Source organism: Crocodylus siamensis, chromosome 8 (assembly GCF_052110815.1).
Source record: "Crocodylus siamensis isolate JL-2025a chromosome 8, ASM5211081v1, whole genome shotgun sequence".
Taxonomy (NCBI): domain Eukaryota; kingdom Metazoa; phylum Chordata; order Crocodylia; family Crocodylidae; genus Crocodylus; species Crocodylus siamensis.
The window spans coordinates 52,334,762-52,349,112 of record NC_143402.1 but is presented as its reverse complement, the minus strand read 5'-3'; the positions used below and the strand labels follow the sequence as shown (position 1 = coordinate 52,349,112).

The 14,351-nt window shown below is 54.8% G+C and overlaps 2 protein-coding genes across 8 annotated transcripts in view; one reads left to right on the top strand and one right to left on the bottom strand.

Moving 5' to 3' along the window:
• Positions 1-176: 176 nt before the first annotated feature.
• On the top strand, positions 177-4,507 carry LOC149858522 (RIB43A-like with coiled-coils protein 1). 4 transcript variants are annotated; one of them, XM_090060877.1, is made up of 8 exons: positions 177-246; positions 645-756; positions 1,136-1,217; positions 1,318-1,611; positions 1,940-2,058; positions 3,049-3,213; positions 3,305-3,462; positions 3,955-4,498. In XM_090060877.1, exons 2-8 carry the CDS (start codon positions 646-648, stop codon positions 4,034-4,036), a joined length of 1,011 nt encoding a protein of 336 aa, XP_089917003.1. In that variant the 5' UTR covers positions 177-246; position 645; the 3' UTR covers positions 4,037-4,498. The 4 variants fall into 4 exon arrangements, with proteins under 4 accessions (XP_089917003.1, XP_089917002.1, XP_089917006.1 ...); XM_090060876.1 differs by having other exon boundaries at positions 187-319; positions 3,955-4,496; XM_090060880.1 differs by lacking the exons at positions 177-246; positions 645-756 and adding an exon at positions 266-319 and having other exon boundaries at positions 3,955-4,496.
• The window catches only part of GPKOW (G-patch domain and KOW motifs), a 16,055-nt gene continuing 6,209 nt past the window's right edge, over positions 4,506-14,351 (bottom strand). For 3 of the 4 annotated variants that reach the window (XM_090060747.1, XM_090060749.1, XM_090060748.1), the window contains 5 exons: positions 6,503-6,667; positions 5,889-6,053; positions 5,354-5,479; positions 5,111-5,219; positions 4,506-4,754 (listed from right to left, as the gene is read on the bottom strand). In XM_090060747.1, the coding sequence (XP_089916873.1) occupies positions 4,564-4,754; positions 5,111-5,219; positions 5,354-5,479; positions 5,889-6,053; positions 6,503-6,667 (756 nt within the window). In that variant the 3' untranslated portion in view covers positions 4,506-4,563. Of the gene's footprint in view, positions 4,755-5,110; positions 5,220-5,353; positions 5,480-5,888; positions 6,054-6,502; positions 6,668-7,231; positions 8,779-14,351 lie in introns of those variants that run through there. The other variant, XM_090060750.1, reaches the window with a different exon arrangement.

The window sequence follows — 14,351 nt, the reverse complement described above, 5'->3', positions numbered from 1 at the left end:
AGGGATATTTATTTGCATGACAAACCTCGCCCCTCTTCCCAACCTCTTGTTTCTAATTGGCCCGCAGGACATCCGCTATTTGCATAAAACTGCGGTTGGGCTTTACCAATGGGAAGGGGAGACTCAGGTGGAATGAGTTGTCCTGTTACCTTGGAGACAAGGATATTAAACACAGAGAACCTCGGAGACAGAGCGGAGCGGAGCAGAGCAGGGCAGGGAGGGCGGGCTCAGTCAGAGAGCACAGAGGTCAGGGGGCCCAAAGGCGGGGGTCAAAAAGGATAGGGGTGAAGGCAGGGGTCAGAGGTCAAGGAGGACCGAGGTAAATTGGAAGTCAAAGGGCAGAGGACACTGGGGAAAGGCTGGGGTCAGAAGTCAAAGGTCAGGAAGCAAAGGGAATTTTTGGGGGCAAGTAAGGGTGAGTAGAAGGGGTCAAAGATCAGGAAGGGCCAGTTAAGTCATGAGTCCAGATGCCTGGGTTCTCTCCTGGCTCTGAGAGGGTAGAGGGAGGCCAGTGTGTAGGAGCCTGGTCACCTGTGTTTTCTGGGAGGGGAAAAGGGGCTGGTGGATGAGCAGGAGGTGTTGGGAACCTACACACCTGGGTTTTCTCCCATTGGTACTCACCACACTTCCACCCCCACCCACAGGATGTACAAGGCAGACCTGCCCTGCAAGGCAGGGACAGTGCTGGAGGCCCGGAAGAAGCAGGAGCGGCAGCGCCAGACACGTATTTTTGACCCCTGCTATTGCCAGATGGGAGTGAGCCAAGATCCCTGTTCCAAGACACTGAAGGGGGGGGTTGGACCAGGGAGGGACTGGGAGCCCAGATGCTTAAGTTCCCTGGGAGGGGAATGGAGTCTGTTGGGTTAAAGCAAAAGAGCTTGGAGCCCAGACACCCGGGTGCCTTAGGAGGGGAGTGGGGGCTGAGGGGGTGAGAGAAGTGGGGCTTGAGATCCCAGACACCAGGGGTCTCCAGGAGGGGAGTGTGGAGGCTGTGAAGGTGAGAGCAGGGCAGCAGGAGAGGCTGAAAGCCCAGTCACCTGGGTTTTCTGATGGAAGGATAGGGTCTGGGGAATCAGAGAAGAGGGAGCTCAGGCATCCAGGACCCAACCTGCCCTTGCCTCTTCCTGCCATCTAGGTAGACATGGAAGCCCTTCAATGCCAAGTGGCTGAGCGGAAGCTGCAAGAGGAGACTGAGAAATGCCGAGAGGAGGCCTTTGGTGAGCCTGGGAAAAAACAAATTCAGGCCCCAGGGACCTGGGTTCCAAGGTTCCCTACGGGGTGTGGGAGGGCAGAGATCTCTGACCCCTTCTCCCCCAGATTTAGTGCACCTGCAGGGAGCCCAGGTGGCCCAGATACTGGAGACCAAGGAGCAAGAGCGGGCTTGGGGGCTTTGCCAGGCCCTGGAGGCCACCTGGGTCCAGCAGCAGGCCCAGGATCAGGCCATAGAGCTGGAGGATCAGGGCCCCCCAGGCCCTGCTAGCCTTCAGTGCTTCAAGGGTGAGGACCCAGGGGTGGCGGTGCGGCGCCGGGAACAGCAGAATGAGCAGCACCGGGTGCTGGACCAGCAGCGTGAGGCCCAGAACCGAGCCCAAGCCGAGAGGGACTACATTGGTGATTGGTGGGAGCTAGATGCCTAGGTTCTCTGGGAGGGGAGGGTGTTGTTGATGGGGTGAGCAGTGGGAGTGGGAGCCTGGATCTCTGGGTTCTGTAGTGGTGGGGGATTGGAATGGGAGGTAAGCTTGGAGTCTACATGGCGAGGTTCCATTGGGGCTGGAAGCCTGGACACCTGGGTTCTCTGGGAGGGAAGTGGGGGCTTGAGCCCAGACTCCTCAAGTTTTCTGAGAGGGGAACGGGGCCTAGGGGGGTAAAAGCAAGAGGGGCTGGGAGCCTGGGTTCTCTCCCAGTCATATCCTCACACACACACACACCCTCCTCCCAGAGGCACTGAAGCAGCAGCAACAGGTGGTGCTGGGGCTGCGAGCACTGGAACTGGAGGAGCTGGAAAATGTGTGTCGCTGCGCCCGGGCCCAGGCCACCGCCACCTACAACCAGGCACAGGTACAAATGCCAGGTCACTCACTATAGGACCTGTTCCGACCCCCACCCACCATGGCAGGGGTTGTCATTTGGGGGTACACATACTGCTGGGTGTACTTGGGAAGGCTCTAGGGGTAAGAAGGCGAGGGGACAAAGCACCACCACCCTGGAAAAAGCAGAGCTGGGGCAGGGAGTGGAGACAAGGGTAGTGGCACCCCTCTGCAGGCTCTACAGGCACTCCCTGGCTGGCCAGATGCAGGGGGGTTGGAGCTTGCATGCGGTGGCTGCTACTACCCACCACCCTGCATTGCCGCTGCTCCGCATCTGGCTGTATGCCACCCCCCCCCCCAACTCCATGTCTGGTCATTGGGGGTACACTTATTGAAAACTGGTTGAAAATACCTGCCCCAGGGTATAATAGGATACCTAAATCTCCCCTATGCCATGGTGGGATACACTAGTACACCCCAGCACCTTATTGGAACACCTGTCCCTCCCCTATCCCCAAGGAAATGTGGGATACCTACCCCACACCATCTCCCAGGGCATCATGGGACTGCTGCCCCCCATCATGCTATTATGGCACATGACACCCACACATTATGGGATATTTGCATCTTGGTAGGGCATGATTGGGATACCTAGATATTTTCTGCTAGTTATTGTACTATGGGATACCTGGACCACACCCAGAGCATTATGGGATATGACTCCCCACAAGGGTTTATAGGACACCTAAACTCACTCCCCCAAGGCATTATGGGATGCCTGGATTCCTCCTCTCTTCCCCCATGGCATTATGAGATGGCTGGAACCCTGCATCATACAGCTTTATGGGATATAACTATCTCCAGGGTACTATAGAATACCTAGATAATCTTCCCTAGGGTATTACGAGATATAACCTTCCAAGGGCAGTATGGCACACTTAAACACTCTGCTAGAGTATTATGAGATACTGGAATATCCCTCTGAGTAGTATTTTGGGAAACTTTATCCCCCCCTCCACAGGCAGCAGAGATGGCAGAGCAGCAGCGCTTGGCACAGGCCCAGGAGCAGTCCATGGTCCACGCTGAGATGCAGGCACAGCCAACAGGGAGCCTGGTTCCCACTGGACTCCTGGAACCCACTCAGACTCTGCACCAGGCCCAGGTCACCCAACACCAGGAACGCCAGGTGGATGTACCTTCTGGAGGTGGGCCTTCGGCAGGAGGCTCTACCCCTGGGACCACCCTAACCCTACCTCCTTCCCTCCCTGTGACAACAGGAGGAAGAGCAGCGGTGGGAGGCAGAGTGGGCAGCCCAGAGCCAGGCAGCAGCCAGGGAGGGGCTAGCCATGGAGAAGTTGGAGAGCCATACCCAGAAGGGACTGCGCCAGGCACTAGACAGCTTCAACCGACAGCTGGCTGAGGAGCAGAGGGCCCAGTAAGTGATGGACAGGGGGAAGGGTTGAAGCAGGGAGGTTGTGGCACCCAGGAGGGAGCAGAGCCAGGGCAAATGAATGAGAACTGAGTGGACGGGACTGGGAGAGAGCAGACCCCAAAGCAGGGGCAAGACAAAGGAATGATAATTAAAGAGATGGGAGCCAGGGGAAGGAATGGATATGAGCCAGAAAAGAAGGTGGGGCCTTGACAGCTCAATGCCAAAGCAGTGACTGGAGCCAGGAAAGCAAGTGGAGCACTGAAGGGGGGATAAAGTCTGGGAGTAAGTGAAGCCATAAAGCTGTGGGGCATGGGGAGGAAATGGGGTCAAGTGAGTAGGACTTTGGGTGTGGGTCTTACCAAAGGGAGGGGGCAGCATTGGGCAGAGCTAAAGCAGGGCAGGGCCAGGGTAAGGCTGCTCTGAGTGGGTGTGGCCAGATGGGGGTCAGCCCCCTTGGGGCACAAGACTCTAATCTGTCCCCCATCTTCTCCATAGACAGCAGCACCTGAATCGTGACATCTACACCAACATGCCCATAGCCCAGTATCACCTCCAGTTCAGCACCAGCAGCCGGTAGCGGGCCCCACCCCATCCCAGAGATCCCCCCACCCCAGGTGGGGGGAAACCAATAAAAAACCTTCCCACAGCCAACTCTACCTCTTCATGGTGCACAGGATGAAGGGAGAGCCTGGATGCCTGGGTTTTCTTTGGAGATAAAGGTGGCATCCCAGACACTTGGATTCTCTGGGGTGGTAGAGGAAGGAACCTGGCTTCTCTTGGGGGATGAAGGAGAGCACCCCAGATGCCTGGGTTCAGTCTCCCCAGCTCTTAGAAGGGAATGAGGCCTGCTGGGTAGGTGGGTGAGGAGGAATACAGGGACCTAGATACCTAGGTTCTCTTTGTGAGTAGGAGGAGACAACCCAGATGCCTGGGTACTCTTTTCCCCACGTCTGGGAAGGGAGCAAGGCCTGCTGGCTGGCAGATAGGATAGGAAGTCGAGATTCCTAGGATCTCACAATAGGTTGTAAGGGGGTTGGAGACCCATGTTGAGCTGAGGTTCAGTCCTTTATTCACCCCCTGCCTGGGGGTAGGGCCAGGGTGAGCTCAGGGCTGCATGCGGAGGGCACCATCAAGCCGCACAACCTCGCCGTTAAGCATGGGGTTCTCCACAACACTCTGCACCAGATGGGCAAACTCAGACGGGTGGCCCAAGCGTGAGGGAAAGGGCACCTGGCGTGCCAAGAAACTCTGCACCTTTTCTGGCAGTTCACCCAGTAACGGCGTCGCAAACAGCCCTGGGGGAGCCAGGGGAGACAGGTTAGTAGCACCCTGCCAGTGCCACTCACCCCAACCCACAGCCCCTACCTTTCATGTTGTCCCTCACCCACAACCTGTAGACCCTGCCTTCACTTGCTAGTGCCCCTCACTTCTCCCCAACTCACAATATGCAGCACCCCTCCCACAACTGCTTCTCATTCCTGACCTGCAACGCACCCCCCACCCCGAGCTCCACAGTACCCCTCACTCCCAAGTACAGCCCCAACCTGCACAGAACTCCTCATTTCTGACCCACAGCCCCATCAGTGTCCTTCACTCCTGACCTGTAGCCCCTCCCCACCCAGTAGCCCTGATTCATGGCCCTGGGTCCCACCTGGGGCAATGGTGATGACACGGATGCCTATGGAGGCCAGGTCTCGGGCAATGGGCAGCGTCATGCCTACGATGCCACCCTTGGAAGCTGAATAGGCAGCCTGGCCCACCTGCAGGGTAAACCGGGAGAGAGGCCCAAGATGGACCAGCACTAGGGTAAGGAACAGCCAAATATAACACTCCACAGGCCCCCACCAAGTAAGCCTCCAGCCCAGCCAAACCCCCCTCTCGCCCTGCAACCGACCTGACCATCAAAGGCGGCCACACTGGCTGTGTTGACAATGACACCACGGTGTCCATCCTCAGGCTCGTTTCTGACCATCTCACCTACACTCAGGCGGATCACGTTGAAGGTACCCAGCAGGTTCACCTGGCATAGGCAGCAAAAGGTTAATGGGGATAGGATCCCCAGCCCAGCTGACCCCAGACCCCTCCCCATCCCCTCTGCCCTGGACCTCCATCCCATTCCATGTCTCCCCCCACCCCCCATCTCCTACCTAGCTGGCCCCAGGCCTCCCTCACTCCCCACTAGACCCAGCCAGCTCCATATCCCCCTGCTGCCCCCCAGCCTGCTTTCACTGCTCCCACCCAGCCCTGGACACAACCAGCCACATATCTCTTGTCCCCCCAGGTCCACCTGGCCCCATATTATCCCCCAGACCCTCCTCCATGCCCAGTCAGCCCCATAACTCTCCACCCCCACACAGATGCATGATGTCTGGGGGTGGGGGGGTGAAGTCTGCAGGGCTGGGAGTGGAGCTAGCCCCGCCCTGACTCACCCTAATGACCCTTTCAAAATGGTGCAAGCCATGGGCTCTGTTCATCTTGGTACTATAGGTCTTGAGAGCAATACCAATGCCAGCGCAGTTCACAACCACATCAAGGCGCCCGAAGCGTTGTTGAGTCAAGGCCAAGGCAGCAAGCACATCCTCCTCTGACGTCACCTAGTGTAGGAGGACAGTAAGGGGACCCAGGTGTCTGGGCTACACCCCACTGCCCTGCCCCAACCTGCCAAGCCCCACTCCCCTCCCATTGCTGGGCGGGAGAACCCAGGCATCTGCGCTTTCAAAAGCTCCCCTCCACAGCAGAGACCTCACCTCAAGAGCACCCACATCTCTACGCTCCACCCCCAGAGAACCCAGGCATCCAGGCTCCTTGCTTCCTCCTCCCACCCCGCTCCACCTCAGAACTTAAGTGTCCTAGCTCCACCCTACCCTCCCCCACTAAGAACCCAGCTGTTCAGGAACCCAAAACCCACTCCAGAGTCAGGAATCTGGCCTCCTCTCCTGCTCTGGAAACCCAGGCATCCTGGCTCTCAACCTCCCCTCCACCCCCTGAGAACCTAGACATCCGGGCTCCCAAGTCCAGAACCCAGGCATCCAGACAGGCTTACATCAGCAGGTGCAAAGGCACAGCGCTCCCCCAGCTCCTTGGCCACAGCTGTTCCCTCTGAGGTTGGCAGGTCCAGGATCACAGCACTGGCACCCTGCTGCACCAGGCGCTCAGCTGTGGCTCGGCCCAAGCCCGAGGCCCCACCTGTGACCAGAGCCACCATCCCCTGGGGGGGTGGGAAGCAGAGTGAAGTTTAGCCCTCTCCCCAAGATCATAATGGTTTCTCCCACCTTGGCCTCCCCACCTCTGTGCAAAATGGCCTCTCTCAGCTGCATCTCTCCCGTGTGTATGGTCTCTCTTGCATGTACACAATGGCCTCTCTCATGCTGCTCCTGAGGAAACACGATGGTCTCTTCCTCCCCTTGTCACTGCCCCCATTACGGTCAGCTCCATAATATCACCCAGCTGCGCCTTTCCTCCCCCTCAAGTCCACGCATGCGGTGACCGCTTACCGAGAACAAGTAAGAAATGGTCCTGTCCATACCAGGACGCGTTCCCCCACTCCACCCGGAGTGTATGTTTAAGTTTCTCCCTCCTCCCCACCTCATCTCAAATGGGGGAGAGGAGCGCAATACTATGGCCAAACTCCTCCATTATAACCAAAATCGCCTCCCTTTCCTGGTGGACGCAGTGGGTTCACCCGGCGCCCTCCTTCACTTTCTCGCTTGAATCGTCCCTGCTCGGTTCTTGTCAGGGTCGCTTAACCTGCCGTACTGCTTTTGCCCGTTACCTTCACACACCGCATCGCTGCAGCCATCTTGCTCCCTGGCCTTTCAAGCCCCACCCCCTCGTGCTAGGGCCAGCCAATCATGGGAGGCCACAAAGGCGGGGAGAATGAATCAAGCCTTCTGACTTGAATCATCCCTGCTCGGCTCCCGTCGGTCGCTTCACCAGCCGAACTCCTTTCGCCTGCTACCTTCACGCTCCGCATCGCTACAGCCATCTTGCACCCTGGCCTTTCAAGCCCCGCCCCCTCATGCCACGGCCACCCAATCATGTGAGGCCACTGAAGTCGGGGAGGGTGAATCGATTTAAATGGATGGATTTAAAGGGAAGATGAAACTTTAAAAGGGAAATAAAATCCGGAGGACCTAAAATACGTTAGAAGGGGACGGGGGCGGGGGCGTTAAAGGGGCGGGTCAGGACAGCCAGAAGCCTGGGTTCACACTCTTCTTTGGAAAGGTCTGATGGATCAGAACAGGAGATGGGGCAAAGAACCTGAAGTCCCACCCCTCCAAGCCTCCAGGCTCCTGGGCTGGGGAATGGGGCGAAGGGATGAAAAAGGGTTAGAGCCTTGGCTGTCACAGCAAGGTTTCAGCTGCTAAATATAATGGTCTGAATACAGAACTGTTTTCTGGGCTGGGATTATGGCTAGAAAATCTGCTTGGGCCACCCATCAGAATACTGCTGCATAACCAGGGGACTCTACTGGATGCATCTTGCCAGGCTGCCAACTGACAGCACCCCAGCCACTGTGTTAAGTATATTGATTTGAATAAGAAACTAGATTATGGGCTGGGATTATATCCAGAAATCCTTCTTGGGCCACCCCAGACCATATCTCTGTGGTACCAGGAGACACTCCTGGACATCTCTGACCAGAGACTTGCCCGGCCCAAAGGATGGCTTGACTGTGACAGGCTGCCAACAGACAGCACCGAAGACAAAGTGCTAAGTAATGGAACCAAATGAGAAACTGGAGCTTCGGCTGGGATTATACCTAGAAATCCTTCTTGGGCCACCCCTTGCCATGTCTCTGTGGCCTGGGGGAATGTCCTGAATATCTCTGATGAAAGACTTGCCCAGCCCAAAGCATGGTTTGGCTGAGGCAGCCTGCCAACTGACAGCACCCTCCCAGACACTGTGCTAAGTATATGGACTTGAAAGAGGAACTGGATTATGGACTGGGATTATACCTAGAAATCCTCCTTGGGCCACCCCACACCATGTCTCTGTGACACCAGGGGATGCTGCTGGACATCTGAAACGAAAGACTGGCCCAACCCAAAGCGCGCTTTGGCCATGCCAGACTGCCAAATGATAGCACCCCCAGAAGCTGTTCTAAGTATATAGACCTGAATAAAGAACTGGATTTTGGCTGGGATAATAGTTACAAATCCTTGGGCCACCCCATGCCATGACTCTGTGATACCAGGGGATTGTCCTGGACATCCCTGATGAAAGACTTGCTGGCCCAAAGCACAGTGCCAGGCTGCCAACAGAGAGCACCCAAGTCACTGTGCTAAATGTATGGAACCGAATAAGTAATTGGATTATGGCCTGGGACTATACCTAGAAATCCATTTTGGGCCACCCCAGAACACATCTGTGACACTGGTGGACTCTCCTGGACATCTCTGACCAGAAACTTGCCTAGCCCAAGCTGCGGTTTGGCCATACCAGGGTGCCAACAGACAGCACCCCAGCCACTATGCTAAGTATACAGTCTTGAATTAGGAATTGGTTGGTGGGCTTGAATTAGAAATGGAAATGATTCTTGAGCCACCCCTTGCCATGACTCTGCAGCACCAGGCCACTCTCCTGGACACCTCTAACCAGAATCTTGCCTGGCCCAAAGCAAAGCTTGGCAGTGCCAGGCTGCCAACTAACAGCCCCCCACTCCTACTATACAAAATACATTGGCTTGAATAAGGAATTGGTTTTTGGGCTGGGATAGTACTTAGAAATCCTTTTGGGGCACTCCTTGACTTACCTCTGTGCTACCGGGGAACTCTCCTGAACACTGCTGACAAACCACTTGCTCGGCCCAAAAGGCAGTTTGGCCACGCCAGGGTGCTGACAGCACCCCAGCCACAGTGCTAAATATATGGACCCGAATAAGGAACAGGCTTTTGGGCTAGGATTACAGCTAGAAATCCTTCTTGGGCCAGCCCATGGCATACCTCTGTGCCCCCGGAGGAATCTCATGGCAGTGATTGATGGCAGTCACTCATCATGGTGCCCTGTGACCAGTGGGGTCCCTCAAGGCTCTGTCCTGGGACCCATACTGTTCAATATCTTCATTAACGATGTGGACATTGGAGTCAGGAGTGGACTGGCCAAGTTCGCCAATGACACCAAACTTTGGGGCAAAGCATCCACGCCAGAAGATAGGCGGGTGATCCAGGCTGACCTGGACAAGCTCAGTAAATGGGCAGACGAGAACCTCATGGTGTTTAACACCGAAAAATGCAAGGTTCTCCACCTTGGGAGGAAAAACCTGCAGCACCCTTACAGGCTCGGCAGTGCTACGTTGGTTAGCACTACAAAAGAAAGAGACTTGGGGGTCATCATTGACCACAAGATGAACATGAGCCTCCAATGCGATGCTGCGGCTAGTAAAGCGACCAAAATGCTGGCATGCATCCATAGATGCTTCTCAAGCAAATCCCGGGACGTCATTCTCCCCTTGTACTCGGCCTTGGTGAGGCCGCAGCTAGAGTACTGCGTCCAGTTTTGGGCTCCACAATTCAAAAAGGATGTGGAGAAGCTTGAGAGAGTCCAGAGGAGAGCCACGCGCATGATCAGAGGTCAGGAAAACAGACCTTACGATGACAGGCTGAGAGCCATGGGACTCTTTAGCCTGGAAAAGCGCAGGCTCAGGGGTGATCTGATGGCCACCTATAAGTTTATCGGGGTGACCACCAGGATCTGGGGGAACGTTTGTTCACCAGAGCGCCCCAAGGGATGACGAGGTCGAACGGTCACAAACTCCTGCAAGACCATTTCAGGCTGGACATAAGGAAGAATTTCTTTACTGTCCGAGCCCCCAAGGTCTGGAACAGTCTGCCAGCGGAGGTGGTTCAAGCACCTACATTGAACAGCTTCAAGAGTAAATTGGATGCTTATCTTGCCGGGATCCTATGACCCCAGCTGACTTCCTGCCCTTTGAGCAGGGGGTTGGACTCGATGATCTCCCGAGGTCCCTTCCAGCCCTAATGTCTATGAAATCTATGAAACCTTTAACCAGAGACTTGCCCAGCCCAAAAGGCTGTTTGGCCATCCCCAGCTGCTATATGACAGTCCTCCAGCCACTGTTCTAAGTATAATGGCTCAAATAAGGAACTGTTTTTTGGGCTGGGATTAGAGATGAAAGTCCTTGTTGGGCCACCCCACTCCATGACTCTATGGCACTGGGCAATTCTCCCAGACATCCCTGACCAGAGTATTGTCTGGCCCAAAGTGCGGTGTGGCTTTGCCATGCTGTCATCTCAGAGCATGCCCCTCTCCCCTCCCCCCAGCAACTGTACTATGGACAACAGCTTGAATAGGGAACTCTTTTTGGGCTGGGATTAGAAATGGGCTGGGATTAGAAATGGAAATCCTTCTTGACCATGCCGCACCATGCCTCTGTGGTACTGGGGAACTCTCTTGGACACCCTTGACCAGTCTTGCATGAGCCAGAGTGCAGTTTCTTCATGCCATGCCCACTACACTAAGCATACTGGCTCAAATAAGGAATTTCTTTAGGACCGCAAGTGGTAGAGTCCCTGGATGGCAGCTGTTGGTGAGACTCCCTTCCCAAGTGACTTAGCTAGGAGGGAGCTCCCCAGGTTGGTTTGTCTCTGACTGTGACTGTGATCCATTTTAAGCTACAGTGAAAGAGTAATAGTTAAGGTTGTGCTTAGGGAGTACCACTGTTCCCCTTTTCCCTTGTAATAAACTTGTTTTAATTTAACATCTGCTAGTGAGTGAGCAGGTTCCTTTAAATTGCAATACCCAGCTTTAAATTATTTTACCAAGTTTCTGGGTGGCGGTTGGACGTAAATTTTAAATGCTGTTGAAAAATCCCTAGGGGCCTCTATACACATGCTCTGGGGTGGGGAGAAGGGTGCTTTTAAGAGAACGGCTCTTAGAGACACTCTAATTAGAGCACCCACAGTGTCATATGTATTCAGCATCCCACACTTCAAAACAGCAGTGGGGGTGCTGGTTCAACGATCTTTAGTTAAAGCGCTACTGCTTCCATTTTGAAACATGGGCACAGTGAATACACGACGCAGAGGCTGCTGGAGTGCGTTAATTATCACACTTCAACAGACTGGCAGCAAACTCAGTTAATCAAGTCTGCTCTGACACATGCTAAATACTATGCGCTGGAGCAAAGGTCTGTTACTGGTGCCCTATATATGCATGCAGCCATTCGTCCTGCCATCCAGTACCTGGTGGAACAGCAACATAAAGGTTTTAAAGTTTGGGTATCAGCTGGCAGGCTTACTCAAAAAGCAAGCATTGGACTGAGCAGGGGGACATGCCCAGATTTCTTCAGCAGGCTCTGTGGTAGTAGGGACATGTTCTGGGATGATTCCATGAGGGTTTTGCCCCATGAACCCAGCAGAAGGGCAGCTGCTTATTAGTAGCGATGTAAATAACACATGCAGATGGCGAGTAAATTGGTGCCTGGCACGGCCAAAGTGTTCTTAGGCCAGACAAAAACATGGTCAAGGATGTCCAGGAGAGTCCCCCAGTGCCACAGAGGCATGTGTGGGGGGGCCCGAAATGGATTTGCAATGATCATCTCAGGCCATAACCCAGTTCCTTATTCAAGCCAATATACTTAGTACCAGCAAACTGCCTATCAAGAATGACAGGGGTTGGGGAGAGGGTCTGGATACGGAGCCCTGTGACTAGCCCCCACTTCCCCCACCCCGATCTACCTGCACTTCCCTCCCACCGCTTCAGGTCTGACCCCAAGCCACCCCATCCCCCCCACCACTTCGGGTCCAGCCACACTCCCCTCCCCCCTCAGTCCTGCACCCACTCCCACCCCCTCCCTGCTGCTTTAGGTCCAACCCTGCTCCCCTCCTTCCCCCCACAGCTACTTTGGGTTTGCCTGGCCTGCATCTACCTGCCTCCCTTCCCCCCCATCTCCCTGTCCCTGCCAGTTGTCTAGGGGGCATCCAGGACAGGTGGCCACCGCGATACCCCACTGGCCCTGAGGCAGGAAGATGGCGGGCACCCCAGCTGCTCAGACACGTTCCCCACCGCCAAAATTCCCTGGCAGTGGTGCCAACTTGGGCCTGAGCAGCATGTGCCACCCAGCCACTCACCCCCGCCCTCTCCAGGGGTGCGTGCGCAGCTGGCTAGAAGCATTATGGACAGACATTCAAGAGACAGCCAGACTAAGCCTTTTATTATTTTAATGGATATGGGGGCTACAGTTAGCACCATGGCATGAAGAAGCCATGCTCTGGGCTGGGCAAAACTATGGTCAGGGATGTCCGGGGGAGTTCACAAGTGCCACAGAGTCATAGTGTGGGGTGGCCAAGAAGGATTTCCATTTCTAATCCCAGCCCAGAAAGAGCTCCCTATTCAAGCCATTGTCCTTAGTACAGTCACTGGGGGCAGGGGGGTGTACTCTGAATTGACAGTGTGGCAGAGCCATACCGCACTTTGGGCCAGACAATACTCTGGTCAGGGATGCCTGGGAGAAGCGTCCAGTGCCAGAGTCATAGAGTGGGGTGGCCCAACAAGGATTTCCATCTCTAATCTGAGCCCACTTTGGGCCAGGCAAGATTCTGGTTAGAGGTGTCCTGGAGAGTGGCCTGCTGCTGCAGAGTCATGGCATGGGGTGGCTCAAGAATCATTTCCATCTCTAATTCCAGCCCACAAACCAGTTCCTAATTCAAAACTGTATACTTAGCACAGGCTGGGGTGCTGTCTGTTGGCACCCTGGTACGGCCAAACCGCACTTTAGGCCAGGCCGGTCTCTGGTCAGAGATGTCCAGGAAAGTCCCCCGGTGCCACAGAGACGTGTTTCAGGGTGGCCCAAAAAGGATTTCTGGGTATAATCCCAGGCCATAATCCAGTTCCTTATTCGGTTCCATATACTTAGCACAGTGCCTGGGGTGCTGTCTGTTGGCAGCCTGGCACAGCCAAACCACACTTTGGGCCGGGCGAGTTTGGTCACAGATGTCCAGGACAGTTCCCCGGTCATGCAGAGGTATTCTGATGGGTGGCCCAAGCAGAATTTCTAGCCATAATCCCAGCCCGAAAGCCAGCTCCCTATTCAAGCCATTATACTTAGTATAGTGGGTATGGGGGCTGTTAGCTGGCAGCCTGGCATGGCCAAACTGTGCTCTGGGCCAGGCGGGACTGTAGTCATGTTTCTTTCGGACAGTCCCCCAGTGGCATTGCCATGAAATTTCCCATCCTAATCTGACCTTCATTTAGGGCTCTGTATTTGATGAGATATTATTTTACATATAATTAGTACATATACGTAGCTAATGAAATTCTGTTTCTCTAGGATGTGTAATTCATTAATAACAAGTTTTTATTGGGTCTAGATTAGCTTTAAAAAAAGGAACCAGGAATAAGGAACTGGGAATAAGGAACCAACTTCAGCCTCATGCTCCAGCAGCCACCTCTGAAGCTGGCACTTGGCCCCACTCCAACACCCCATGATCCCAGGGGGCACTGCTCCATCCCCATCCAGAATCAGATTAAGGTAATTCTAGGAGTGGATCTAGAACCCCAAACCAGGAATCTAAAACCTGCAGATCACCACAGATACCATGATCTAGAACCTAGGTTTCAGGGGACAGGGAGGCTGGACAGCACAATCCCAGGCTAGAACCTCCAAGGTCTTGGAATCTTCCATAAGAGAACATGATCCCAAACCTAGAACCACAGGGAAGGCCGAGTTTAGAACTCACCAAGGGCTCAGCATGGGGGATTGCTCTAGAAGCTGTATAGCTCAATGCCCAGCTGGTCATGCCTGTTCATTCCCCTCCCTGACCACCTGTCATTGTGCTCTTGAACACAGTCACGGCTCTAGAACGCCACACGGACACAAATCCAGTTCCCCCCCACTTCAGTGGATGAGGGGGTGGGGCCAGCAGGGGGAA